At 40.4% G+C, this 27523-nt stretch overlaps 2 protein-coding genes and 1 long non-coding RNA gene across 6 annotated transcripts in view; 1 reads left to right on the forward strand and 2 right to left on the reverse strand.

Annotated features, from left to right (window-relative positions):
* The window catches only part of SPATA7 (spermatogenesis associated 7), a 42806-nt gene extending 32805 nt beyond the window's left edge, over positions 1–10001 (forward strand). For all 3 annotated transcript variants that reach the window (XM_074585453.1, XM_074585454.1, XM_074585455.1), the window contains exons 6-12: positions 1575–2053; positions 3160–3226; positions 4855–4925; positions 5883–5936; positions 7293–7370; positions 8746–8803; positions 9162–10001. In XM_074585453.1, coding sequence (XP_074441554.1) covers positions 1575–2053; positions 3160–3226; positions 4855–4925; positions 5883–5936; positions 7293–7370; positions 8746–8803; positions 9162–9653 — 1299 coding nt within the window. In that variant the 3' untranslated portion in view covers positions 9654–10001. The remainder of the gene's footprint in view (positions 1–1574; positions 2054–3159; positions 3227–4854; positions 4926–5882; positions 5937–7292; positions 7371–8745; positions 8804–9161) is intronic.
* LOC141742657 (uncharacterized) lies at positions 120–20181 on the reverse strand. The gene is made up of 5 exons (XR_012586801.1): positions 19085–20181; positions 17378–17521; positions 10280–16552; positions 9080–9269; positions 120–916 (listed from the first exon to the last, which is right to left on the reverse strand). It is a non-coding gene; the product is annotated as an uncharacterized LOC141742657 (long non-coding RNA).
* Positions 20182–25122: 4941 nt separating this feature from the next.
* Positions 25123–27523, reverse strand: part of PTPN21 (protein tyrosine phosphatase non-receptor type 21) — a 43262-nt gene continuing 40861 nt past the window's right edge. For both annotated transcript variants that reach the window (XM_074585458.1, XM_074585457.1), the window contains one exon: positions 25123–27165. In XM_074585458.1, coding sequence (XP_074441559.1) covers positions 27037–27165 — 129 coding nt within the window. In that variant the 3' untranslated portion in view covers positions 25123–27036. The remainder of the gene's footprint in view (positions 27166–27523) is intronic.

Consider the following 27523-nt stretch of genomic DNA (forward strand, 5'->3'; position numbering starts at 1 on the left):
TAAATTTTAATTTAAAATATCAAGCAGTTCTGAAAGGAAAATATTGAATGGTGTAGATTCAAAGCAGTAACAGTAGCAGTGTTATGAGAAAATGCAACATTTATACAGTAGAATTCATATTGTTTAGAACTTTTAAGAACACCTTTTTTTAGGAATTGAATGATAGAACACAAAATCTGTGTATATTTACAATCTGTAGTATAAATTACATAGGTTAATATACTATATACTGTCACCTTGCTAGTAATGTATTACTATCCTATACCAGGGTTCAGTGTCATGAATTTTCAACAAATGTAAAGGATTTCCAAATTTTTATTATTTTTTTTCCCCTCTTCACCTTCCCCAGTAGGAGACTTCACAAGTCTCACAAGCATTGATTATCTTGCAGAATTCCCACAGGTACTTTATTTTACAGTTGATTTTGCTGCTTTTGTTGGCATTCAGCCCATTGTCACTTGCTGGTGGGGAAAATTACACATCCAGCCTTCGATCCACATTCTTAATCATCTGATTATTTTCAAAAAGTGAAGCGTTCTTGAGGATTTTCTCCAGGTTTATATTGTGCTTAGGCAAGGAAGCACCACTGGAAATCCACTGAATCCATGCCTCAGTCTCTCAAAATAATTTCCACGTGGATTAATTAGAAGATCAGGACGGGCTGCTGGGTGAATCTTGTGAATCTTTTCAGTTGGCAGTTAGGGTAGTATGTGATAAATAAATGCATAATGCAGAATATCTTTTAAGTCGCATCACACTGGATCCACTCTTTCTCAGGTTTTCAGCAACTTCAATAACATAATGCTTCTACTTAATAGCTTTTGCTTGTTTGATAGAAGCGTGAAGAAGAGAAGAATGGAATGCATATGGAAATCAACTTTCCTTTCTCCCTTTTGTCACTGCAGAGCTTTATGGCCTGTACAGGAAGAACAGGGGCACAGAGGGAAGGAACAGCTGGTTACAGTTTTCTTATTCCGTGTCTTAAAGCACATTATAGTGGTTACCACGTTGGTCCAATTTGAATCAGCACGTGGTGCCCCTTACAGAATATACACCTTATAAAGAGAGCTGGTGTGTGATAGGATTTGAAGCCAATAGGATCTGGGGAGAAAGGCAACAACTCCACACTTGAAGAGAATACATACTATGAACTAGTCAGCAGGATAATTATAATGTCTACCTTACCTTGCCCAGGCGGTATGAACCGAGCATACCCAGATAAAATTATTTGCCTTGATGCAACAATTCCTTGACTTATAAAAATGTATTGAGCCTTTGGACTAAAATGATTGAAACTCTTGTTTTGATGTAGCCATTGATATTCTGTAACAAAGCACCAAGGTTTTGCTACTGAAGCAAACGATTTTCTTAGTATGCTCTTATTTCCAATGACTAGGTTTTAAAATCTGTTAAAAATCTGGGGCTGCTCTGAAACCAGTTTGATTTTACAAAATCGGATAGCTTTTACATAGCAAATACCTCCAAGGCGGTAACAATAATAGCTGGGAGTAGCAGCAACCTGAGCAAAGCTGGTAACTTGCGAAGCAATCAAATCTTGTTTTAATTTTTTCTAGAGTTTCTTGGAAGCAGAAGACAAAGATGGTCTCTTCCCCTATGCTCAGCACGCACAGTACCTATCAGGAGCGCGCTCTCCTTATGGCGAGCATGGCTTGGTTCGCTCCAGTCCAGTAAGATATGCCAGAAGAAGTTCTCGGAACACATCTAATGCATCTAACTCAAACTCAAGTGTCACTACATCAAGTACACCAAGAAAACGCTCTGGACTTTCATGCAGTTGCTCCACTGATAGTTTTGTGAGCACTAGTCATTCCCAGAGGCATCAAGGAAGCAACTCCAAAGTACGCAGTGGGGATCTTCTAGACAGGCACTCTGGATTCTTTACTGGTAGCCAAAAACCTTTCACTCCACGCACCTTAATATCAGATGCTAAATCTTTCCTGTCAGAGTACAGGTATTACACTCCTGCTCGAAGGAGAAGGAAAAATCACTGCAAGCAGCATGTGGAAGCTCAAACGCAGACCGATGTGATCAGGTACAGAGATTAAAACTTTATTTTGAAACTGTGGAATTTAGATGTTATGGTAACGCTATCTTCATAAAAGCAACACGTTTTGCTCTCATTTCCATTCGTATTAAACCAGAATAATTATTCTGAAATTATTCTAGATAAGCCTTAGCAAAAGCTGGAACAGAATGTGGTTTTCATTTTTTCACTAACATATTTTGTTGCCTTCTCTCCGGAGCAACTAGTTTCATCTATACAAATTGGATACAAACTGCCACTAAATCCAAACCGTGGGATCTCACATCTGCTGGGGATAGTCATTCCCTCTCTCTTTTCTTTGCTCTCTCTAGTGTGTAGTTGTGCTTTCTGTCTTCTAAAGAATTAACCGCTATAAGCATGCAGGTAGTTCCCCACTGTTGCCCCTGTAGTCTCATACTTTCCAGTTCATTAATTAATACATCATGCAAAGATCCTTTCCTTTTTTTAACTCTTGAATGCAGCTCTTCATTGTCTTTTTATCATTTTAATTTAAATGCCTTCAGCTGTATCCTATATGAAATATTTTATACAAAATTAATATCCTCTTGCATTGAACTCCTTAGGAAATTAAACCATTTTAATTTGGTTCTGGTTTTACTGATACTACCTCATAAAGAGAAATCTTTTCTCTTTTGTGTCCTCAGTGCCTGCATGTCTAACTCTGATTTTGTCCTAGAACAAAGTAGGAATTTCATAAGATTGGAATTAGGATAGCTTCGGCTCCATATTGCAACTATTAATTTTCTGGCTTATGGGTCACACATTTTTCTGGTACACTTTTAATGTATAGGACCATCTCCATTCCCAACCCTCAACAATTATTTTGGATAGTTTAGCTATCCCCTGTAAATATGCAGCCAAATAATGGATTTGCATAACACATGTATGACCATTGTTGTCCTTCAAAATGAACGACAGCTTAGTTTTACTATGTGAATGGAAGTCTGGCAGAAATTTTCTAAACTGTCCGCGACATTTTAATACTACATCCTGTTCGGATCGATGGGCAATTTCCATAGTGGCACTGGTATTCTCATCCTGCATATTTTGAAAGTAGCCTTCTTGGAAATCTAATACATTCCAAAATTTTGTAGCTTTCCATCTGCAGACAAAGCATCTGGGAGAAAATTTGTGAGTGAACAGCAGAAGATCACATTGAAGGTAATACAGCCATCATCTATCAATCATCTGGGTACTCTTACCACACCCTTCACCATCATTTTGGAGTATATACTGCACCTCTGCCACAGCAGTATACAACTGATTTAAGTTTAATTTTCCTTATTTTTGTGAGATGAATTAGTTCTGGAGAGTTTCAAAAGAATGAGTGGAAACAATAAGAAAATATATTGAGGCACGTGAAGAGATCTTGGGATATTACAAATTTTTTTCCAACGGTTTTTACAAGTGCACTATCGCTTAAATACCTATTAAAGACATACATAATTGGTACCTTATTTTTCAGTAGCAGAAGGTACGTTTTTTTCAAGGATCTTTTTTCTTCATTTTTACATTGGACAGCATATTCCAAAAAGCCCTTGAGAAAATAATTGGAACCAAGGAATCCCTTCCTCTGAGGAAGCACCCAAACCAGCGGGGGGTGAAGTTTTCCTTGATACTGTTCGCTTTCTGTCTTGCTGAATGGATCTGGAATGCTTTAATGAACAATCACCATTTCAGATTCTACCTGCTTCTAGTATTTTTTTGTCAGAGTCACCGTTGCATCCATCATTTTGATTTTAATTCTGTGTTTGTGACAGCTTAATTTAGTAGTTTGGTTATTTGGTATTTCAGAAATTGCCTTAGTGGATGGTGATTTAAGATGATTACATTTTAAAGATGAAATGGAATACCAGCATCTTTGGGAGGCAGAGGGAAGCAGGCAAAAGACCTGAAATATTTCTTAGACTTCAAATACAAAGTTATTTTGTCTTAATTTGTACTAATATTTGCATGGAAGAGTTCGATCGGAAGTTAGGTTCTTATTTTGTGCTTTACCTTGTAGCCACTATACAGGCAAGTCCTTAATCAAAGAGCCCTGTCAAACGTAAGAGAAGTACTTGAATAACTGTGGACTTTCTTCCTCGATAGAGGCTCCGGGGTCAGACTCCTCATGTCTCTGGCTTAATAAAGCAAATAATTCTGGTTTATTCATTGGAGGAGAGGGGTGAGAGAGAATGTGTAGTTATAGCTTTACAGAAGGGTGGCTACACCTGAACTGATCTGCATCTACAGCTGACCTCGTTAAGAAAAGGTTAAATGGTTATTCAGAAGGCTTCACTCCAGTTCCATGAAGAACTTCTGATTTCATTTCAAAATTGTCATATCTGACTTTTTCTTTGGCTGTTGTAAAAGTGACAACAGCACGTCATGTAGCTTTAGAGAGGTGCTTTCAGGGTATTATCATTTAAAATGAAGGCAGTCATCAACTTTACCTTCCATCATTTTTGTGGAGGCAGCTCAAGAGATGTGATTTACGGTGCTGGTTTCCTGTTTTTGCATACCAAATTTTACTCCTGTTGGTGACATCAACCCCCTCTGGCATTTAGATGATTCATCTTTAACGTACTTGTCAGGGGAGAAATGTTCCGCATCTCCTGTTGCCCCCGACTAAAATTTTGGATGTCAAAGCAAAGTCTCTGCCCTATGTCTCAGTTTACCCACAGTTCCTCAGAAAAGACATAAAATTTGGAGGGCTGCTTAATCACAGATAGTTATTAGGTTCATTTTAATGGTAAAATTTTCTGTGTATTTGCAGTGATAATAAAGATCTTCTCTCTGTGTTGTAGGCTGAAGGTAGAAGATATACTTTGGATGAGCCCGAGAGAGAAATAGCTGCTTTTCCGTACTCCTTCCTAAGGTGACTGATTTACAGCAGGAAGGAATATTTGAAGCATTCCTTCTTGCTTTCCATACAGCTTCTTCTTAGGTCATAAACCTTCATTACCAAGTCTCTTCTCACAGGACTTTTGGTTGGTTTTTTTAGATCAATGGCCTATCTCAATTTCAAAATTCATTATTTTCTTATGATAAAGTTCCACTGGGAAGCCAATTCAAGAAAGAGAACTCTGAAATATATGAATATTTTTGTCAGGAGTGAGACTGATGACATGTTAATACAGCTGTTAGCGCTCTCCATCAGAGCTTAAAAACTATGTATTTCTTACACAGCGCTACAACTACGTAGCGGGTTGGTATTCCAGTTGGCATTTCCTTTCAGGAAAAAAGGTCTGCAGGCATCCAGCCTTATGAATCTATGATCTGTGAGAATTGCAGACCAAAGGCATTTCCCACATCTTTTCTTCTGAAAATGTAACACTGAGATTCAGAATATTGTCTAGGATAGAAGAACAGTGTTGGAAATCAGGCCAGAGCCCAGGGCTGACAGCTGATTCTCCTCATTGCCGACCTGAGCATCACGCTTGACTTGCCGATTTGCTCTCCAGCCTTTTCATACAAAGGCATTTGTACCTGAGTAACAATTGTACTCTGAGTTAAAAAAAAAAAAAAAGCACTCTCACGGACAGTGGAGGTCTGTACGGCATCTGAAGTAACACTGAGGTCTTTTGAGGTATTAGAGCTCCGCATCTAGTGAGGTGTTATAATACCCTTGAACCGTAGTCTTTCAGGCTTCAGCGTAAGCAGTGGATTTTGCTACTGGAGCAGGGTTTGGGGGTGTTCTAGTGGATTTTTTCCAAGAGGAAGTGGTATAATGGCACAGCATGGCTCCAGAAGAAAGTGAGATGCAAGGTAGTAGAAAGGGGTTTTTTTAGAACGTTGCTTTCTGCTCTTTCTTCCCCTCTGATTTTCTGATTAGAGAGACGTCGTTGTATTCTCAGCAGCCTTCAGCAAGGAGGACTATCGAGACTGAGTAAGTATGCTTGAACTGGCTTTCTGCTAGTTTGCATCATTAAGCTAGAAACCCTTCCTCAAAACTGATGAACTCGAATCAGTAAACGAGGACTCAGAATAAACTGTTGTTCGCAATCTACAGTAGAATTTATATGACTATGAATTTTGTAATACTTAACAGTTTCCATGTGAATCAAAAAAGAAGATAGATAGACTTCACTTATTAACCAGTGGCTATAGATTTTCTTTTTTTAGGGCTGTAATCTGGCTGAAGCAAACATTGGCAAGGTAAAATGTTGAGTTTAGGGGCATTCTTAACCACATTTCTGCTCTGAAATATGCTAAGAATCAGAAAAACTGCTAGTGATTTATTGTGCGACCTTAAGAAAGTTGTGTAATTCTTTGTGCTTTAGGAGAGGCTTGTTCTTGTCTAACTTTAAGGGTGTTATATAGGTATCAGAGATCAGCTATAGATACCTTTCTCTCTTGATGATAGAGGGAACCAAAATGACAATATTCAAGCTGAATGAAAAATTTTACATAATGAAAGTCATGCAAGATGTATCCCATTTTTTACTTTCTGTTTATTAAGACTGGAGGATGTTTGATAGAGCTTGATTGAATACTTCGGGATATTTAGAAAGATGCTATGAGAGAGAAACGGCACTGAAATATTTTCTTTGGGGGTTTTCTCTCTTGTTGTTTTCGAAACAGAACTCCAAACTTTTGGAGAGTCTCCCCTTTAGAGCAGCTGGCATCAACAAGGCTTTAAGAGGTATTAAACCAGAGAGAAATTCAATCAAAGAGGTGAAAGCCACATCTCACACTAACAAGGATTTTGTACATCAGAGAGTTGTTGTTTGAAAGGAGTGGGGGTTGGCAAATAAGCACTTAGATTTTTCTGAGCTTCCACTGAGGACTAGCACTTTTCAGCTGCGGTCAGATTCTCTAGAAGCTCCTTTGGAAGCCTTTACTCAGAGCATCAAACTGCAATTTTACATTTTCTTCCCAGTTAGCGCCCCTTTCTTCCTCAGTGCAGAGCAGGTTCAGAGCGCTTTCCAAGATTTGCCGATTCGTCACTCAGGATCTCTGCGCTAATTTATACCACAACAGAAAGTTAGCATAAACACAGAGCACCATAGTGGCCTTTCTAAAAGTCTGATATTTTACACAGGGTTTTTTATTATTATTCAAAATGAATGAAAGGGTCAGTTTTTCCTGATAGAATTACCGTTTTGAAAAATAGCAGCTGGTGGGAAGAACTATACAGTCTTCTTAATGGCATTTCCCGTAACGGTGATTGGACCTACTGCATTGTGTAATATGTGTCTCTATTTTAAAACATTTAACACTGGGTTTTCTATTCTCCCTGCAGAGAAGAGGAGCTTTTATATTTAGCTTTCATTGAAGATGTAACAAATGATATTCTTAGCCTTGGGCTGTTTTCTAACAGGTAGGTTACGGTTGTTTTCAAATTTGTAATGCTGTGTCAGAAAAATATGGACTCTGTAAGAAAGGGAAGTAGTGTTTGATAATCATTTCTTTGCCTGTAAGAAAGAATATACAGATACTACACAGCTACCTCTTGCTTTTGCTTTGTTTCCTTTTCTTTTTTGCTTTATGTAAGAAAGGATAACTAGGGAAGACCTGTGGGTCTTTGATCTGCTGCTGTTGTACCATGAGATAAAGCTTCTGTTAGAAAATGACCTGCAGCCCTCGGTGGAGTGATGCTAAGAAGAAATCATTTTATTTTGCAACATCTTTTTTGCTAAATAAACCAAGTTACTACTCTTTCACACAACAGATCCTCCATCTCCCTTCTGTCCTTGTTCCTGTTCTAATATGAATTCAGTCTTCAAGGTGGGTTATCAGGATTACAGACTGTTTCAGATAAGGGCTCACCAGCTGCTAAATCAGGTATTTTTCAATAATTAAATGCTAAGTTATGATACAATTCATGTATTTGAGTAGTACTCCCAAATTCTTTTCCATATCAGTTCCTTTGGATAAAGAACTATCAAGTTTATAGCAAAAAAAATCCTGCACTATTTCTGATACAGAATTTTAACCCATTTTTGTAATTCCATTTTCAGGGCAGTCTAATTTCAGCATAATATTCTGATCTTCTTCTGGATTGATAATGTTCCCAGCTGTTTTTCTATTCTGTGCACTCTCACTTTGTTTCTCATGTCGGCTATCAATGAGAATGTTAAATACACTGAATCCAAAAATTAATCTTTGAGAAGTTTCAAGAGCAGTCTCCCTCTGGTTCTTTTTTTACAATAAGGTTGTCTTCCCTTAAAACCCTTCTTGCATTTTTTTTTTTTTTTTAACAATTTCTGTTGTAAATGAGATTAAATTCACTTGACCTTCTGGAAATTTGTTCCAATGACTGTGTACCTTAGTTGTCACAAAACACTTCTGTCCTGAATTTTTTTCTCATCCTGATTAAGCAATGGGAGAGAGCTCTTGGTTGGGACTGAGGATTTTTCTCTGGATTTTTTTCTGAAGCTGGATTTTATTCCTTCCCTTTATTTACACTTGGGTATATCAGCCACTGTGGTGCACCTGAGAGATTTTGGATACTTCAGCATGCCACCACTGGATCGTTGGGTTTTCCCACCGTCCAGACCCAACCGACCAAACACGCTACAAATCACCCCATGGCTACCATGGGTCTGCCTGCTGAGCACACGGCCAGCGGGAAACAACCTTAGTGGTCCCATTTCAGCTAAGAAATGAAACTAAAAACCTGAGGTCATTCGTTTCTATAGATCTGTTAAACGTTGGTTTTCTTCCTGTTAATTCATTTAATTGTTCATTTGTAGAGTTCTGGAAGAACTGTTTGAGTGTCATATTCAAGAAAATAAGACCCGTTTGGATGAGGTAGGTGCTGCCCCCGTAGCTGCCTCCCTCTCTGCACGGGGCTTCAGCAGCGTTTCCAAGGTACAGTGGAAATGCGCTGGCGTATTTGCTGGTAAAGGTAACCGGAATGCTCACCGGGGAGCAGCGCTCTCTGTAAATGAGATTTGCAGACTCCTGACCTACCGTGATGCGTGAGTCACAGGCACAGTCACAAAAGAGGGACAGTAGTCAGTTCAGTGTGGTGACACTCGCTGTATAATTTAGTCACTCGATTGTAAGCAGCCTGCCTTTCCTTACCTCAGAGTTAAGCCCTGAGTTCTGGGCAGATGGGGGCCACGCGACTGGAGAAGTGTCACCCCTTTCTTTCTTCATCCCCTAGAGCAAGATGCGCCACTTGTTGGATGTGCTGAAAGCAGACCTGGGCTGCAACGCGGGCAGTGGTGCGGAGCAAATCCACCCAGGCTGGGGAGCCTTCGACTCACTGGATCTGCAAGAGTTTGACGTGATGGAAGAGCTTGAGTTTACCAGTAAAAGTCAGAGGCAAAGAAAACCTACAAAAAGTGAAGAATTCTTTGGGACCATGGAATTATCGTTAAAGGAACCAAACAAACGTGAATCACCAGTATGCAGGGGAAGTTCAAAGGAGACACAGAACAAGGATGACTTTTCAGAAGATGTCGCTAAAATGGTGGATGCTGGGACAGAGTCTCACTCTTGTGTGGAAGCTGAAGAAGAGCCAGACACTTCACCCTCATGTGGGGCAACTTTACATTTGATTACTTGTGACACTGATTTGGAAACCAACAGGGAACTTGATGATCTTGAAGAAACCTTTGCAGAGGCCCTTCAGATCTCACACGACTATTCCTAACAGTAGCCAAAATATAGCTGTTGAAGAGGGATGGAGCTAGTTCTGTGGAGAACTGCCACTTGTTAAATAGTAGTAAATTATTTATTTTCAGTTTATTTCTGTTAAAACACTGCTAAAGTCTTTCTAGCAGGGTATTTATTAATTAGGCATTAATTAATATCTGTTGTAATGTAGACTGTAAAGGGTAGTTTTGGTTATCAAATTTTGTATATTTTGTCTATAATTGTATAACTCAGAACTAACTTTTGAGAATATTGAAATAGATATATATTTTTAGAAAGCTGTAATAGCACGTTACCAAATATTTATTGTTTTTTATTTATAATAAATAAATCGATTGGTAACACATTGCTAGTGCAGCTGTGGTCCTGCTATAAAGATCCAAGATCTTTTTAGTCTGCAAGAATTCAATTTATCCACACCAAAACATGGTATATTACATACCTGCAGGGCAGGGATGGAACTGTTTGTCCATCCCGGAAGAAGGCGGCATTTTTTTCCTCTCTGAACGTTCCGTCCATTTTTTGACGTTAAATCCCATTGAGGCATGAAGTTCATACAATCAACTTTTTTTTGCTTTTACAATATCTGGAGAAGATAAGAAACATACCTTTTCCTTGCATTACCTAAAGGAATGAGTGTGGACAGGCAACTTTCCGAACATAAGAATTTCTTTTGGTGGGGGTAGATGATCATTCCTTCTTCAGCCCTCATTCCTTCAGCCGTGAATTCCTTCCTCAGCCGTGAATTCAATTCATCTTATTCCTTGTACCAAGGGGAATAAAGAGCCGTTTTGCAGCACCGGCTGCGCTCAGTCTTTGCCTCACCTCCCATCAGCTTTCCTGCCTGAAAAGGACATTTATCTCTAGCTACTGCATATGGCAGCTCTTGAGCTATTTAATCCTAGTTGTCCATGATTCAGCTGATGTTTCTGGAAAGCGAAGGCTGCAGCAATTTTCAACCTGCGCAACACTAAAATACACAGTTAAATTTCTTGCACTAATGACAACCTTGGCATAGTGTTATGCATCAAGCTTTAGTTTTGAAAAAACATCGAGTTAGTCATCAGTCAGTACCTAAGACTAGTAGAAGACCCATCAGGCATCTCGTACAGCAAATGGAGAAAAGGTGGTCTATTTTATGATTAGAGTTTACATTGACGTTAGCATATGCATTGCACAAAATCGGCCCAAATTTCTGTGTGTAATCAGTACAGCTATTACCTGGCATCCACGTTACTGCAGAACGAGCTCACCATGAGGTTCTGAGGAAGTGCCAGGAAGTTGTATTGTCTTCTGTAGGTGAGGAACTGTAAGAAGCCTGAGGAAGCAGATAAACCCTGTCCCCAAATAGCGCTTAGGGCTGGCCTAAATCTGCTTCCTCCAAGGACAAACCCAAGTGGTTGCAGTTTGTCATGGTTGGGGCTGGGCTGGCCACTAACCAAACAACAGATACTGTCTTTCTCTCTCTCTCTCCCTTCCCAGAAGAGAAGGGTGAGAAAAAAAGGGAGAGAGACTTACCGATTGAAAAGAAAATTAAAACTACTTTAATAATAAAAAGAAAAGATAATAATATTAACAAAGAAAATAATGATATCTATACAATACATACAAAACCATATTGAGCTCCCAGGATGACGATCACACACTGGGAAAGTCCCAGACTGGACTCAGCGATAGACGGGAACTGGATTCCAGATCTGGATTCAAGAATGCCTGGATTGGGATCAGAGGCAGACGAACAGAGCCCTCCTCGGACGCCAGCCATTGAAGAAAGAGCAAGCCTGACCCCTTTGATCCCTCAGCTTTTATACTGAGCGTGATGCAGGTTTTCTGCCTCCAGCCCTCCACCAGGGCACGCAGCCAAGCGAGCTGACCTGGGTTGTTATAGCAGCAAGTATCAGCAGGAGCCTCTCTGTGTACCATTCCTTTTACAATTTATAAGCAATCAGGCCTTACCACTCTGGGAGTGGACTACAGTCTTAAAAATATGCCGTTAATTTCAGAGCGTGCAGTCAGTTAGAAGAGACTTAACTGAAAAGTAAAATTACTGAAAAGAAAGTTGGTTCTGTTTTACGTCAAACCAGGACACGGTTCACACATACAAGTGCTCCCACCTGCCTCCCCCGTGGCTCATGAGTGTCTACCAAAAACTAGTGATTCCGTAAGCTAGATGACCGATTGCAGCTAGAAGTAGCTTCACTAGACATAGACCACAGATTCACTTGTGAAGCATAAACTTTTTTTTTTTTTTTTTTGGGGGGGGGGGGTGCTGGGGCAGAAGCAGGGTGGGAATCTTAAAAAAACTCTAAAGAAAGCCAATTAAACAAAAGCAACGTTTCTGGCACTGCATTGCAATTCCCCCAAAAACGAAAGGCACTTTCCTGGCTGCTTCTGCCACAATAATAAATTAGACTTGCTGACAACGAGAGCAGACCCGGGTTTATTTCAGCCGCGCACACGCAGCTGTGCGGATGGGCACGAGCCTTTCATCTGCTGCGCTCGACTGGCTGGCCTGCAAACCTGGCCCGCAGCTGGTGGGCTCTGGCTCACTGAGAAGTAGGTAAGATAACGTGAGGATTTTGCATCCCTCCATCAGCACTTGTCTTGTTGGAAAGACAAACACCCACCGGACTGATGCAGCATGGTGCAGGGGTGGTTTGTCCTCCATCACAAGGACAAACGTGGATGTCTCCCATCCCCAAGGAACCTCCCTCTCTGTTCCTTACCCCACAGCGCTGAATGGCAAGATGTTTCTGAATAATTTTAACACAGAGGGACTGGTTTGAAAACTAAAGAGCGTGGTCAGACGAATCAAGTATAAAGGCTGTTTGCTGCTCAGCCAGGACTTCACTCGCTCTTGGTGCCCTCCATTCTGAGTTCTCCGATCTTGGTCAATAACGGAATTCAGGGTTTTTTTCCCTACCTATCACTACACTTGTATAACTTGCTTGTCATAAAAAAGATCACTCATCAAGCTTTGGCTTGTGGTCAACAGGAGTCTGATTAAAGATTAACAAGAATTTCACATTTAAATTCCACAAATAAAAAAAAAAATAAACACCATAGCAGTGAAAGTGGTCATGACGTCACCTCAGAGAAGTGCAGACAATGACACACTCACTTCCTGTAGCATGAGTAACACGAAAATAAACAAGAAAAGTTCCTTGACCATACTTTCTGTTGATGAGCTGTCTGAACATCAAGGATATTTTTTGTAGGTAGATGGAACTTAAAAGAGTAGATGGATTCATTAAAGCAGACCTTTCACAAAGAAAGCATCTTTCTGCTTCAACCATGTGAACATTTCCTGGATCCAGAGTGAAGTTTCTAGTAAAAAACTGGAAGATCACACACTCCATCCTTGCAGCTGGAGTGGTCAGCCCAGTCCGAGGAACTGGTTTCTCATTGAACAGCCAATCCCACCAGCTAGCGGGGAAAAAACATTCTAAAGAAATGTTATTTATATAAAATCAATTAGTTTAGCTACGGATCCAAAAGCTATTCAGGCTATATTCAGGCTATCCAGGGCTTAAAACGTTCTCCCTATTATTCACACTTAACTTCTGCTTGAAGCACCACCTTAAAGTGTTTAAGCAACTCGATATGCAAGCCTGACCCACTTAATCTTATCACTGATAAGACAAATAAAAGCAAGCTTTGTTGTTTTTTCTGAGTGGTTTTTTGGTTTGGGGTTTGGTTTTGTTTTGTTTTTTCGCCTTTTACTTGGTGATATACTCAGGTTTTGGCACAAGCAACAGCAGAACAAGGTAGTCACGACACCATGACAAACCTGCATGCTTCAGAAGTAACGATCTTGGAAGCAGTCGGCAGCTGTGATCTGCGCTGGAAAGACTGATTTCTGCCCCTGTTTATGAGGGCGATGAGCGCACGCATAACATCATCAATGTTTACTTCAAATGGACAAAAGCGCGCTGTTGTTACTTTGCTCTGTAACAAACCAGTCTCTTATCTTTAAAGCCTCCGGTTTTGTCATCACTGCTCTTGTTTTCAAAGGTAGGATCCCATTTATTTACAAAGCAAAGTGGGGCTTTTGCTCATTTGATGGAAAGATTAATGTGATGAAAGAAACAGGTGCTTAGATGTCTTAGGGCTGACCAGAAAACAAAAACCTGCAAGCAGAATGCAAGCTATCCTTTTATCCCCAATCGACCCCATGACTAAGGCAACTACACATTTTTCATTTAGGCTTAGCTGCAGAATGACTCTGGGGTTCTGTTTCTCTATGTTTCTGTACACCTTCGCATCATTTATAGCTATGCAACAGGAGCTGTAGAATGATGCAGCTCAACTGATCACATTTCATAATTCAAGTAGAAATGGCTCCATCAGACAGTGGGGAAAGAAGTGCTACCTTTTTCTCAGCAATGATCTGCGCGAGGAGTATCAAAAAGAGTACTAAAGCATTAGCATAAATAAAAATTAGGTCCCGGAATTTCATTCATAGCACCTAATGCAGACTATTTCAATGCAGTGACAGCACAGCTTCTAACCAGCAAGCCATCCCAAAAACACCCTTCAGTTCCTCTGTGCCTGAGCACCAGTGAAAGGCGGCATTGCTGGGCCACAGCCTGGGGGAAGGACAAATAGCAATGGAAAATGAATTTTAAAGGGAACGTAGGATGAAAGGAAAGGGGAAAGGGAAATCATTATTTATTCCACCTTTTAAAAAAATGGTGAGACCTATAATCAGGTAGAACACAGGTGCAGAGTAGAACTTTAGATGCCACTCGTTAACATTGGTCTTCAAAGATACATTAGAGCTTCCTCAATTTTTCCACCTTTGTATTGAAGCGTTTCTATTTGAGACCTAAAAATTAATGAAAAGGGGAAAACCCACAAAATTGTAACTTGGGGTGTACTGCAGGGAGCTATGGGAAACCCCAGCATCCCACTTTAGTTTTTTGGCCACCCAAGGCAGGAGCACACACTGATAAGCAAGTGCAGGGCACTGCGGATCCAGGCTATCTCTAGAGCCTTTCTCCCTGGCGCTTCCCAGGCACTTGTCCCGCTGTCCCCACGACTCAGGAGCTAACATCTGGTATGGACACGGATTGTAAGGAACAGAACAGCACCCAGTGACTTAAATAAAAACAGTTTCTCACCCTCCAAAACAACCAAACCAGATACCCACCAGCAGTCCAGTCTTCCTGTTTCCTTTATCAATAGCGAAATCCTCTTCATTCAGAAACAACCGTCTTCAGTTTCTATTCCAAGTAGCAAAGCAAGCGATATGCAAACAGGTGAGCGGTAAATTAATCAGCCACACCAGCATGGGTCACAACCAGTCAAAGGATTCAGTTTCAAAGCCTGTAGCAGATTGTGGGCCAGCGGAAGCTGGGCATGTCACAGGGATAAAGCATCGCTGGGAAGGGAGAGAAGAATCGGCAGTTATCACTGGCATCCCAACTCATCAGTTGAGCTGCAGAGCACCCGCAGCTGATCTCCATCTCAACCACCTTAAAGAAAAACTGGGAGGACTCCAGGATGTCAGGCAGTTCACGAGTAGCAACAAGAAGGGTTAACTCAAGTGAAGGGAAAACAAAATCAAGAATGCTGTGTCTACAGTGTAGGGGACTCTGTGCTCTGTAGAAAGCCTCCAGAGCAGCCAGGCTCTCTCTTCAGGCCTCCTAAAGGGACTGATCCTTTCAGCTCCCCCACTAAGCTAATTCCAGCAGGCAGCAAAAGGCAGGAGGTGTGCCTGACGCCCAGGTGACAACACACAAAAGTTACATTTGCATTCATCTTTTAAACTGTGAGACTGGCCTGCAAAAGGTGTGGGGGTCTCAACGCAGCACTGCGTTCCGGGCTGGAGGAACGCGGGTGGCGCCAAACACCCATCCCCACTGGGCGCAGGCAGGGGCTGCTGCTCTGCCCTCCTGCAGATCACAGGCTTCGGCACACACAGTCTCCCCTACCATCCCTCCAGCCTTACTGCATCGGGGGAATGAAATTAGACCTTGAGAAGGGCAAGCAAAGGCTACATAAATGGAGCTGGGAGGCATATGAAACTTGAGAGAGAAACTCGAACACAGCCTCAGCCTGGCAGGCCGCGGAGCTCTGCTGTCCCATTCTCACAGAGGACAGGCAGCGTGATCTGCAGCACGAGGTGCAGAGCTCTCTGCAGTTATCCCAAGAATTCAGCAAGCCTGTAGGACTCCCCTTACAGTATCTGCCCGAGGGCTGCAGCATACCTTACATCTCAGAGCAGCCAGAGCCCGATTCCAGAAGATGAGTAACAGAACTACGAGGTGACCCCAGCTCTTCCCAGCTATCTGTTTCTCTCGCCCATAAGCACGCTCGCATGCCAAATAAGAAGTGAAGCAACGTGTCAAAGGCCATCAGCTCTCCTGTCAGCCTGAGAATGCCTTGCAGGACCTCAGAGGTGTAGCCTCTCCAACCAGAAATTCAGCTCAGAGGCATTTGGCACCCTGCTTTTCCTGACGTTTGACACAAGCAAGACCAGAGATGATACAGATAGCATGGGTTTGAGAGCTGGCTATGAGGCTTCCCAAATGCTGGGAACAACCGTCTCAGATAACAGTGGATTGTCAGAGAAAGATAGAAGAGCTCCTCGAGCTCCCAGCTCAGTTTCCCTTTCCCCAGAAACAAGCTTGCATGATGTGTCCTCCCATCCCGCCTTGAAAGTCTTAAGCCTTACACACGGGCTTTCAGCTTAAACATGTAGCTCACTGTAGCTTTCCATAGCGTGTGTTTTCTCCATGGCTGTTCCTCAGTATTTGAACGTCTCAGAGCCTCTATTCAGCTCACTTCATGGTGGAATCAGATCTCTCCAAAGGGTTCCCGGGGACATCTCCACAGCCACTTCCTTGTTGTCCATCCCTTTCCCTGAAGCAGCCGATAGGTGAGCGCACACCCCTGCCATAAAGCACCCATGACACAGTCTCAGTAACAAGGCTATGGGGCAGGTGAGCAATGGGACGGGCCAGCTCATGGCCAAAGTTAGCATCACAGGTATCAGGACAATTCAGCCTGTAGTGCAATATTTCTCGTTTCTTTCAACAGAGAATGTAAATTAGCCTCAGTTCTGCTTGTTTGTCATTATTTAAACACCAGCATTGTGCAGAGGGATAAGGCTGACCTTTTGTCCTGAAAACAGGCTCAAATGGAGCATTTTATTTCCAGCTTGATGGCATAAATGCACTGAAAGTGCTAAACTCACCTTGGCAGCCCTCCTAACTAACACCATGGCACTAAGGAATAATTCTGCTCTGCCTGCAGGGAGTGCATACATACACTCCGCCATGCTCCTTATTTTAGGTAGATTGGTTTTTTTCCACAGTGCATCAAAGCTATTGCATCTAATACCTGCTGTTTGCATTCCTACCGCTGACTGATTGAGGTGGCTGTGCAACAGCTCCTTCCGCCCTTTAAAACCTAAAAGGAACTTGGGAAGAAAACAAATCCTTCATCAACCAACTATGTTTGATTCTATTTTTGGTGAACAATTGCACTTTCCTCCTCTTTCCTAATTACGTTTTGATCCTGACTACTACTGCAGTGCAGTGTTTCCCCTCTCCTTATGAGGGAGAAAACAGATGACCACATTTGGGCAGGGCATTGCTACAGGAACGCGTGTGCTCTAGCAAGAGTCGCAGCACATCTACGGAAGGTGGTAGGGATTCTTTTCAAGTAAGGTGGAAAGAGCCATGCAGCAGGAGAGAGGAAGAAAGAATCACCTACCAGCACCCTGGAAGGAACAAGTCCTTGGGTCCAGTGTCCCCGGGCGATAATTCACCACAACAAGTGGGATCAGCAGGCCAACTGTCGCGGGCTGGTGGAGCCACTGTGTTGCTTGTGATTTTCTCCTTAATCATTATGGAGCTGCTGTCAGGAAGTGAATCGAACGCCAGGTTTTGACAGACTTGATCCTTGTCTATATACTTATCTTTTTCAAGCCAGAAATCCCCCCCAAAGAAAATCTAATCAGATTTACTGATTATCATAGCTGGCCTGCCTCTGCAAGATAGCTTTCAGGACCACAAGAGTCAGGAAATAAAAATAATGTCATGTTTTTAATGTGTCAGTTAAAGGATGGCTTAAAACGGAAAACTGAGGCAGTACAACTCCCTAAGATTTATAGTTTCAAATTAGATTGCTTCCCCTAATTCAGGGAGAGAAGAAAACATTTTGTGACTGATGGAATTTAAAGTGGTAGAGACCTACAGCTCCTGGCCTTCAGGAGACAAATTTTTGAAATACAGAGTGAGCACTTGCTATTTCTGGGGGCTCAAAAACACTCATTTCAGAACAAATTAATTTATTTCTATACTGCTCTGGTGCAGGAAACTCAATAAGCCCTGATAAATCTGCTAAAATAGTATCTTTCACATTATCAAACTAAAATCAGACTATCTTCTAGCGCCCTGAAGATTTTTGTCAATGGAAAGACATTTTCAGCTTCTACCAGTCGTGACTAGCACAGCATGCAGACAGAAGAAATCAGATACACACACGCGCACACAAAGTATGCAGTTCCCTTAAATCACCGATTATCAGTATTAGCCAGGCTTGACAGGGGCTTTCTTCATAGGTACTTAACACCAGTGAAAATTCTTCATTCGCCTCTGGGTATGATAATTCAGGGTCTGTTCGTGGAAGGATTTGATGTCCTTCTAAATTTATGTAAGGCACATGATTGCCATTTTAGAAATGGTTAATAATAATAATAATGATAATCTGAACCTTATCTGCAAGCCCTCCAAGTCTTTTCTGGTTGTTTTGTTTATTACAACAGATACTTTAAATCCATAGAATAAGCAGGGCAGCAAATAATACTGGTTTGGTATGTTAGGGATGGCAGATGTTTGCTTTAAACTTAGATGTTTGCCTGAAAGATTGTCATGCAGATGAGGCTGGGAGATGTGGTGATTGATCAGAAATGGGACAGAATTTTTCTAAGCTCTGCCCCTTCTAGCTCTCACTTCTATGTTGTACCGTTTTGCATGCAGTGACCCCAAGAACACGCCTGTGTCCTGAAGTCCTTGCTTCAGAAAAGCTCCCCAAAAATGCCATGACGTCAAATGTTACATGTCTTCAACCCTGTGCGCCTCAAAGATAAAGAAGTTTTGTGGTAAAATAGTCCCAGGCTCACCCATATCTTACTTACACTTGTTTTTTCTTTGAATTAATGAGGCTAGTTTAAAGTAATTGTAATAACAGAATTAGCTTTTAGGTATCAGAACCACCCTTTCCCTATGCATTATGTTCCCATCACTCAAATGCAAGTGCTGATGGCATGAGATTTGACTTGCCCAAGAGCCAAACCGAGACAACGGGATACACCACGATACGAAATAACTTGCGAAGTTCAGAGCTGACAAGCATTCACCGATCACCCAGTCCTCACTCAACTCCAACTCGCCTGCAACACCATTCTCCTGGCAGTACCTGTGCAAGTGACATTCCCATCATATTCACAAATTGTGAACATCCACAAGTAGTTCTCAGGCTGCAGGAGGTAAACTGGCAACTTTTCTGTGTCACTGGGCAGCTTGTCTTCATGCAGAGTTCAGCCCTCCAGGGGATGCTCATAAAAATAGTGGAGAGAGAGAGAACACATATTTATATGTTATATTGACCCCTCAGGAAAAAGGAATTGGTGTAAAAAAAAAAAACAAACGCATCAGATCCTAAACAGAGCAACTGCCACATGTAAAACTTCCAGCTAAGTACCTGTCATTGATGAGTTTCATGTAACCTTCACCTGCCCACAGGCATTCTGGATTCAAACAACCCTAACAGCTGAGGGAGAGCTCCTTCAGTTCCCCTAGTCAAGGCACTAGGCGAGGAGCCCCTCTCAACAGCTCCCCTAAGTTTCTCTTGTACGAAGTCCTGGAGCTCTTGCCCAAGAAAGCTTCTGGCGGGCTATGCCAATTCCAAGAATCAATTCACTTCCCTGTCAGCCAGCTCTGGCCACCAGAAGGCTGTAATGGGGATTTTACAGTGCTGAAAAATAACAGCTACAGGTTAGAGTGATTTGGATTTAGGGGAAACCTAGGTTTCTGAAGAGACCTTTGCCTCAGGTCTAAACCCAGTATAAATAGTAAGTCTGATCAGAATGTCAGAACTACTGGCTATTTTTACCATGTGCTTAGGACCCCAAAAAGTGACATCTCCCTCTTCTGATTTTGAATCTGTGTCAAATAAGAGAGCTTTTCCCACACTGAACATTGCACAGCACGCTCCCCAGGATTTGGGAACTGATCAGACAAGTACATGAATAGCTGGTATGTCACTGTCTTACCTTAAGTTGATTAATGCCATCAAATTAATCATACCTAGAAGACAAATTTTAGTTAAAAGCCCAGTCGTTTCAGATTTCAGTTAAGTGGGCAGCGCACTAGGCGTTTAGCAAGGACAAGGGAAATGCCATTGCCCAGTGAAATTGCAATGCCCAGCATGCGATTCATTTATCGTGACATCATGCAGTCTTGTGCTGCACCAGGTGTTACACATCAAATCTTTTGCACCACCTCCTTTATTGACTAAATGCCAATTATAAAATGAAGAAAAACTTCAGTGTTAGTCATTGGTAGCAGCTCCAATGATCGTAAGTAAGTATACAATCAACAGTTCCCTCTCTCACATGCTTTCGGAAAGGGTTTTTCAACTTTCAAAATCTTTTTATCCCTCCTCCACTTAAAAGTTATGGGGAAACTCTATGTTCAATACTAAAAATAGCTTTAGAAAATGCAAAACATTGTAAACAAAAATGGTGGGGAAGCAGGTGCAAGACTTTCCTGCCACAAAGATGACAGCTATTAGTATTTGACAGTACAAGTTTTATCTTTGTACTGAGATTCAGGACAGTACTTGCAGTGTTTTAGAAGAGTGATCTTCTTTACGTACAGAAGGTAAAGTCCCAACCTAGGACTACACATGAAAACTAAGTTCTCTGATTTTTCTTTTAACAATGGAACAATAAAAACTCATAGTTGCTTCAAATATTTATTTCCATGGCAAAAATAGACTATAATATATTCATTTCACATATATTACATTCAGTAATACAAGCTTTTCTGTCTATGAAACACAATTTGTACATTGTTTTACAAACCAATTTCAGTTTACAAGAATTAAAGCTGCTTTGATTATACATTTTTACAGTATTGGTGGCAAGACAGCAAAAATAGACATGTTAACCACTAGCTTAGTACTAGAAAATAATACTTCATGTTTGCTACTGTTTAAACAAAGTCCCATTTAAATCCTTGCACGCTGGCTCAAACGAAAATGAAGCCAGATCCTGCATTCCTCTGACATTAAGGACTCAATCCTACAAAACTGCTGAAAGGACTTCAAATACCCATTTGCTTTAACTGAATGAAGAGATTTCAGCAATGAGCAGGAGCAGACATACTTACTGATTTGCCAGGTCAAGCCGCTAAAATTTCCATCCAAGTCCCCCCAGATCAGCCACAATGAGGACAGATAACATTGGGTATTTCAAAGCCATTTAAGAAAGTATCTTTGCAAAAAGCACATACACCTTGTCTGTCAGAATTATCCAGGATTAGCAAGGTGACAGACTGGAGGATTTTACATGTTTTTTTCCTCATCAAGTTTCCTACCATTCTAAAAATTAATGGCATTTGCAAAGTCTTTTAAGTATTTTAAGAGTCTCCTAATTTTACATAAATATTTCCAAACGGAAAAACAGCGTTTAAATTCCCTTTATAAAAGTTAGGCACCTTCTGAAACTGTGCTCATGAAATTAAGAACTTGGTAGTTTGGATTGCTGCGTATCTGAACCAAAATAACATTACGTTAACTATAGACTTGCTCTCTAACTCGCCATAGGCTCAATCTGTTGTAAACTCTATTCATTACATTCTTTGCATTTGATTTCTATCTTCATTCCCTAATTAGAGCTGAAGAATAGTCTTCCAAAGAACAACTACACTGGAGGTTATTCTTCACCACTGAACGCAGCGTCATGGGTAAAATTGCAAAGAATAGAACCAAAGGCCATTTAGCAACTGTTTTTTGAAATGCTCATTGAAGTTAACAAATCCTTTCTTTTTTTCAGCCCCTGTAGACCTTAAAGTAACATATGTGATGCCAACAGAATGCACCAAGTTACCTGGTCCCCAACAGGATCTTACTAAGAAATGTATTTTTTTATTTATTTTTTTTTAGACATGTTTGTAACAGCTGCTAAAAGTTCAAGATTTTTCCCTTACCTTAGCACAGTATTATCTTATTTTAATATCACTGTATTGCAAATGCTGCACTGCAACATAACTTCCAAGCACGTGTTATATTCCACATTTCAAGGGCCTGATTTTCAGCCCAGCCTTAAACTGGTGCAATTCACACTGACTGTAAACTGGCTGCATTCATAAAGTATTTAGACTTTCAAATCATCTCACCTGCATCCACTAGAAATTATCACTACAAAACGGCATGTATGCCTATTCCCCCTGCATTTTTCATGTGTAAAACCAGAGACCATAGTTTGAAAAAAATCTGACCTTTAATAAGTAAACAGAAACTGAGCCGACAGATTGCATTAAATATATTTGGAAAGGATATGTAAAAATAACAGAACCTCTGAAAAAAATATTTGGAATTTCAAAAATCACATTTTAAAAAGCCAGTAAAAATAACACTTACGACTACATATTCACTTACACTACCATGCCATGAAAAACATACCATATGAATCACACCTTTCTAGCAGCTCTACTGTGGATACAAAATGTTCCAAATCCTCCTCCAAATGCCTTCAGCCATTCCTCAAATCCTCACTCTCTACTTCCAACATTTTGTACTTTCACAAGAGAATTTCTTCTGAACTATCTCAGCTACTTTTCCTTTGAATGCTGTAGCTTCATGTATGCACATTCCTGCCACGTTCTTTTGGTTAATTCTTGTAATCTGTATTTAAATTTAAAGCAGACATGTGAGTATTCATGCTTTGAGGGCTCAAGCTTTCATTGGCAATAAGCCCATTTTAATTCCTACAATATCAGGAAGAACTGCAGGAATTTTGCATCTTGCAGGACTGGACTCTGGCTTTGCATTACTTTGCAGTATTGAAAAAAAAAACAAAACAACAAAAAACAAACCCTGAACTCTAAAGCACAGAGTTCTTAACAACTGAGGTGCCATTTCTTTTAAATTAATAATTTGAACTAACTACTGAAATATAGTAATGAGTTCACAATTTTTAAGTCCAGGGTTTTAGTAATGCTACTGATATTAAAAATGAGGTCTCATTACACAGCTAGCTTGTATGATGAACAACCTCACAGTTCCCAGGTTTGGTCCAGAGGCCATTGAAATCTATGAGCCACTTAACTTTAACAGCTGCTCCAACAGGAAAAATGTAGCAGCAGCCTCAGGTAGTCTTTCTTATTAAATTTAAGAGGCTATTTTTGGAGAAAATTGCTCTAAATGTCATCCACTTCAAAAAAAGATACACAGGATCACAAGAGGAGCCAAAAATACCTTTCTCAAAATGCCAGGATTTTTTCCCATTTGTTATTGCTTTACTTGTTTTTACTAAATGTTGATGATAACTCAGAGCAGCTTTTCATCCACAGAAATTATAGGAACTCTGCTTTGCTCACCTGCTTTGAATTAAATGTCTTTCTAGATATAAACCATAGCACCCTGCACTTGTAGTTTTTACCACTCACTTGTGCAAAAGGTATCACGATGAGTGACACTAAGGCATAAAACTTTTCCTGCTTTTCACAGGGGACAGCAGAAAAAGGAGAGCACTCCTGTGCGGGCTGCAGAAAAGCTATGCATGCCAAACTCCCCTGCGTACCATGGAGCTTCTGTCACAGAACAGGGCAAGGAAAGATTTGCAGCCTACAGCTAAGCCAGTGACATCTTTGCAACAAACAAGATGACTTACGTTCTTAGAGAAGAGCTACTAGCCTAAGACTACAAAGATTCCCTGGACAAAGACTCTCTCATTAGAGCAACCAAGAAAGAAATCAAATGTGCAGAAGCCCTTACTACAATTTGTTGGTTCTCCCGACTTCATAGAATTTGAATCTAAAAAGCATTTTCCACCTAGCCCACAAAAAGACAGTCAAATCTGTCTCTTGACAGTATATAGCACCTTTATTTATCCCTGAGAGCTCTGATATCCCTAGAGATCAGCATCATCTTTGCCATTTACTGCAAGAATGTCTTTCTTACTAAAAAAAGTCAGTTCAAATCTTGCATAATAATCTGGTTTCATCCCCATAACAACAGAAGCACATTTGGCAAAATGGACAGGCTTATAGTGGAGTTTTGAGCTTTTGACAAATAAATCCACCTCCAACTCACACCGTTACTGGATTTGGACAGTGTATGTTCTCATAATGTCCGAACACTTCACAAAGCACTCAGCGCAACTACACGTAATAAAGCATCCCTTTTCAAGGCTCATAACAAAGTGCTAAAAACTGAATTTTCTTTTAAAAGTTAACCGAAAATCTAAACAATGGTTTTAAAATTAATTTTCTTACAGGATGTTGTGAGGTTTATTTTCATTTGGTATCTTTAGAAGAGAAACTGCTCATTTTCAACACTCACTTGGAGCCGTATGCTCGCATACAAAAGCAATCCTGCTATCTTCACAAGGAAAACTCACATAAAGTCAGGACTATTAAGGTCAAGTCTATTAATGCAAAACCAGGCTGCTGATGGACAGAACTGAAAGCTGAAGTGGAGGAGGTAGCAATGTTATGCTTAAAAAAAATAAATCAAGAGTGTGACTACCAGATTAGAGAGCAACTGCCTCTAAAAGTGAACACAACTTCTTTCAGCAAAACAGAAAAGAAAGCCAAAAGACACACATTTCCTCACCCACCTCAAATAATCCCATAAATTTTGGATTAAATTACTTGCTTTGTTCCTTTTAATGCCTCACATCTGATTCTCTCTCCCAGTAACTGATGAACAGCTAAAAATTGTTGCTTGAAGTTGTGGTTGCATACAAATTCTTTAAAAGCTGCATGTGTCAGGTTATGAAGATCACAGTCCAAAATTCAGAAATGGAAATGGTACAAACTACATTTTAGAGCATACTTTCCCATTCAAAAATATTTCTGAAGATAGATGGAATTGCGGCAAAAAGTAGCAATGTTTTTAAAACACAGCACAATACAAATAGCTAAGTATGTTTGTTTCTTTCAATACTTCCATTGACACAGAAGTATTAAATTGGTGTCAGATTTGGTTTGGACTTCCAGTTTTACATCTGGCAGTTAATACTTCCTAGGCATTTTATAGTCACAAAAAGAATATTTTCTCCCCCCATATGAAATATTCAATCTTTCTTCTACTAAGAGCAGAACAATTCAGACTGCCTGAAACCAGAACAAATGCACTAGATTAATACAGTGTACTTTGAAGTAATATATTTTGTATAGAATAACATATTAGCACAATATCATTTGGACTGTGTGGGGTTTTTTTTTGTGGAAGTAGCTTATTACAGAGGAAATTGAGGCAACCTATTTATTATTCTTAATTAATGTTTTGGGAGACAATTATTGTTTTGAAGGGGCTTTAATTATCCATAATAGTTTCCAAACCCTTGTTAGAGCTCAGAAAAAATTATGTAATTTCACCAGAGATAAAAATGACTTTCAGTCTCATTTCATTTCACTAAGCAGGTATCAAGGGAAATGGACACTTAAACATGCCTGCAGACTGGTCTACCATAGGGCTTTCTTGAAATTAAACCAGATATCTAGAAAATAATAGCTCACTTTTGAATAGGGATTTTCAACTCATCATCTCAAAACACTTGAAAAGGCAGGTAAAACCACGCTGTCCCCATCTGAAAACCACAGACAGAGGATTATTTAGGGATACTGTCATTAGACGAGACCCAGGGGACAAAATGGAAACTACCAAAGGTACAACTTATCTTCGGGTCCATGCCACAGCCATTGACTCAGCCACCTACACAGCTACAAAAATACCCACATCTCCAGCGTCACCTCTAAGAGCTCTTACATTCTGCAGGTGTTCTCAAACAGCTTCTGTGGATATTCATTGCAACACTGCACAGCATTAGCAAAATCTGTTCTAGTACTGACAAAATAATCTGAAGGATTCTACAGAAATTTCCAGTGCTTTAAAGGCTTTTCTGACTGGGAACATAAACGTTTTTAATGGTCGTCTTTGCACTGTGTAAACCAGCAATCATAGCTGCCACACCTCCTCCATTATGCTTCATACGATCATTTCCGCTTTACCACTATGCACCTTCTTACTCCAATTTTGGTTCTCTCACTTCATCACCTTAAAAGGCTCTTCCTAAAATAACAGGTTAGTAATGGTATATTACTATATGAAACAATGCATGATTATAGTTTCTATGTTTAACTACATAAATAACAGAGCAAAAAAAGTGCTTAAAACATTTGCGTCCACTTTGATTTCAGCCAGTAAAATCAAACTGTCCTCTAAATATATGAATAATACTGAATATGTACTTTCTCTCATCCATTTGTTTCCAATAACCTTGTAAATAATTAGAATATTTTTCTCCTGTTTTTTTGCAGGTAAACATGCCTCCGCTCAAATGGAAGTTATCAGCAGTTAACATCACCTTTCACTTGTCAGTTCTATTACACGGCACTACAACTAATTGCCAAGAGCTTCCCCTACTACTCTCTGCATGATTTTTGAAAAGTTAGTTCAAACACTGTCAGTCTTCTCCTCTGAAAACATTATGCTGTTTAAAAAGTTTGGGGTTTTGGTTTTTGGTATGTTTTTTTTTTTTTTAATTAAAAATGCTGAATATAAAAATAGCTGTCCTTAAAGCAACAGCTTAAAATATCTAAAAGCTGCTAAGTTTGCTGAGTAAACCAGAAGAAAACAAAAGTTCATTTTAAAAAATATAGATGTATTGTTCTAACTATAAAATTGAAAGCAGAATGAAACTGCACGAGACCTTGACATTCCCAAGGAGCAGATTTCTCACCCCGCGTGCACCTAGAGATTTTAGCTTTCGCATAGTTACCGATTATGTTTTAAAACATAATGTTAGTAAAATTGTGCCATATACTTCCATTCCATAAGATACTTATTTTACCCAGAGTAACACCACCCTAAAGAACGTATGCAAGTACTACAGACCAGTACAAGTAAAATCATTCCCTAGTATGACTGCAACTGAACATGGGACGAATTTAGTCCAGTGAAGATCCTGCTTTGCAGGGACTGTTACACTGACTCGCATTTAACAGTCACATACCAGCCCTTAAAGGTAACTGTGTAATTCATCATACGAAGAAAACACCAGTGAGAGCAGGTGTGCCTGGACAACTGTATCTTTCTTTCTGTAAACTCTTGCAGGGTCCCTTAGGAAGTGGCAGGGATTATATAAGTCTAGAACTTTTGAGAAACTGAATGAGAACTCCGTAGACGAAAGTGTACTGTGAAAGAGTCTGCACCATCATCATTCTCTGCTGCCTCAACTTGTCCAGCACTCGTGGGATGTCCAGCATCTGGAGGAAGAGAATAAACCATTACAAGAGACTGGTGAGCAAGGAGACTGGCTTGCAGTTTCTCAGCAGGAGGTTCAGAGTAGTGCCAGTGATCTAAGGGCAGAATCAGCTGCTCCAATTTCAGCTCTGACAATTCATTGCCTGTGTCTGCAGTATGGACTGCATGACACCACTGACCATGCCTACCTCCTCATCTGTGAAATATGCGTAACAATAAACTTGCCAAACGAAAACGCATCTCATGGGGTATGGGTCTTCACATTTCTAATGGCTGCAAAAGTCTGTTATAGCGTTAGGACAGAGATGCACAACAAAAGAGTGTCTTGAGTCTCAGCTGGCATATTATGTTATTAATAAA

This window comes from Larus michahellis, chromosome 4, assembly GCF_964199755.1.
Source record: "Larus michahellis chromosome 4, bLarMic1.1, whole genome shotgun sequence".
Taxonomy (NCBI): domain Eukaryota; kingdom Metazoa; phylum Chordata; class Aves; order Charadriiformes; family Laridae; genus Larus; species Larus michahellis.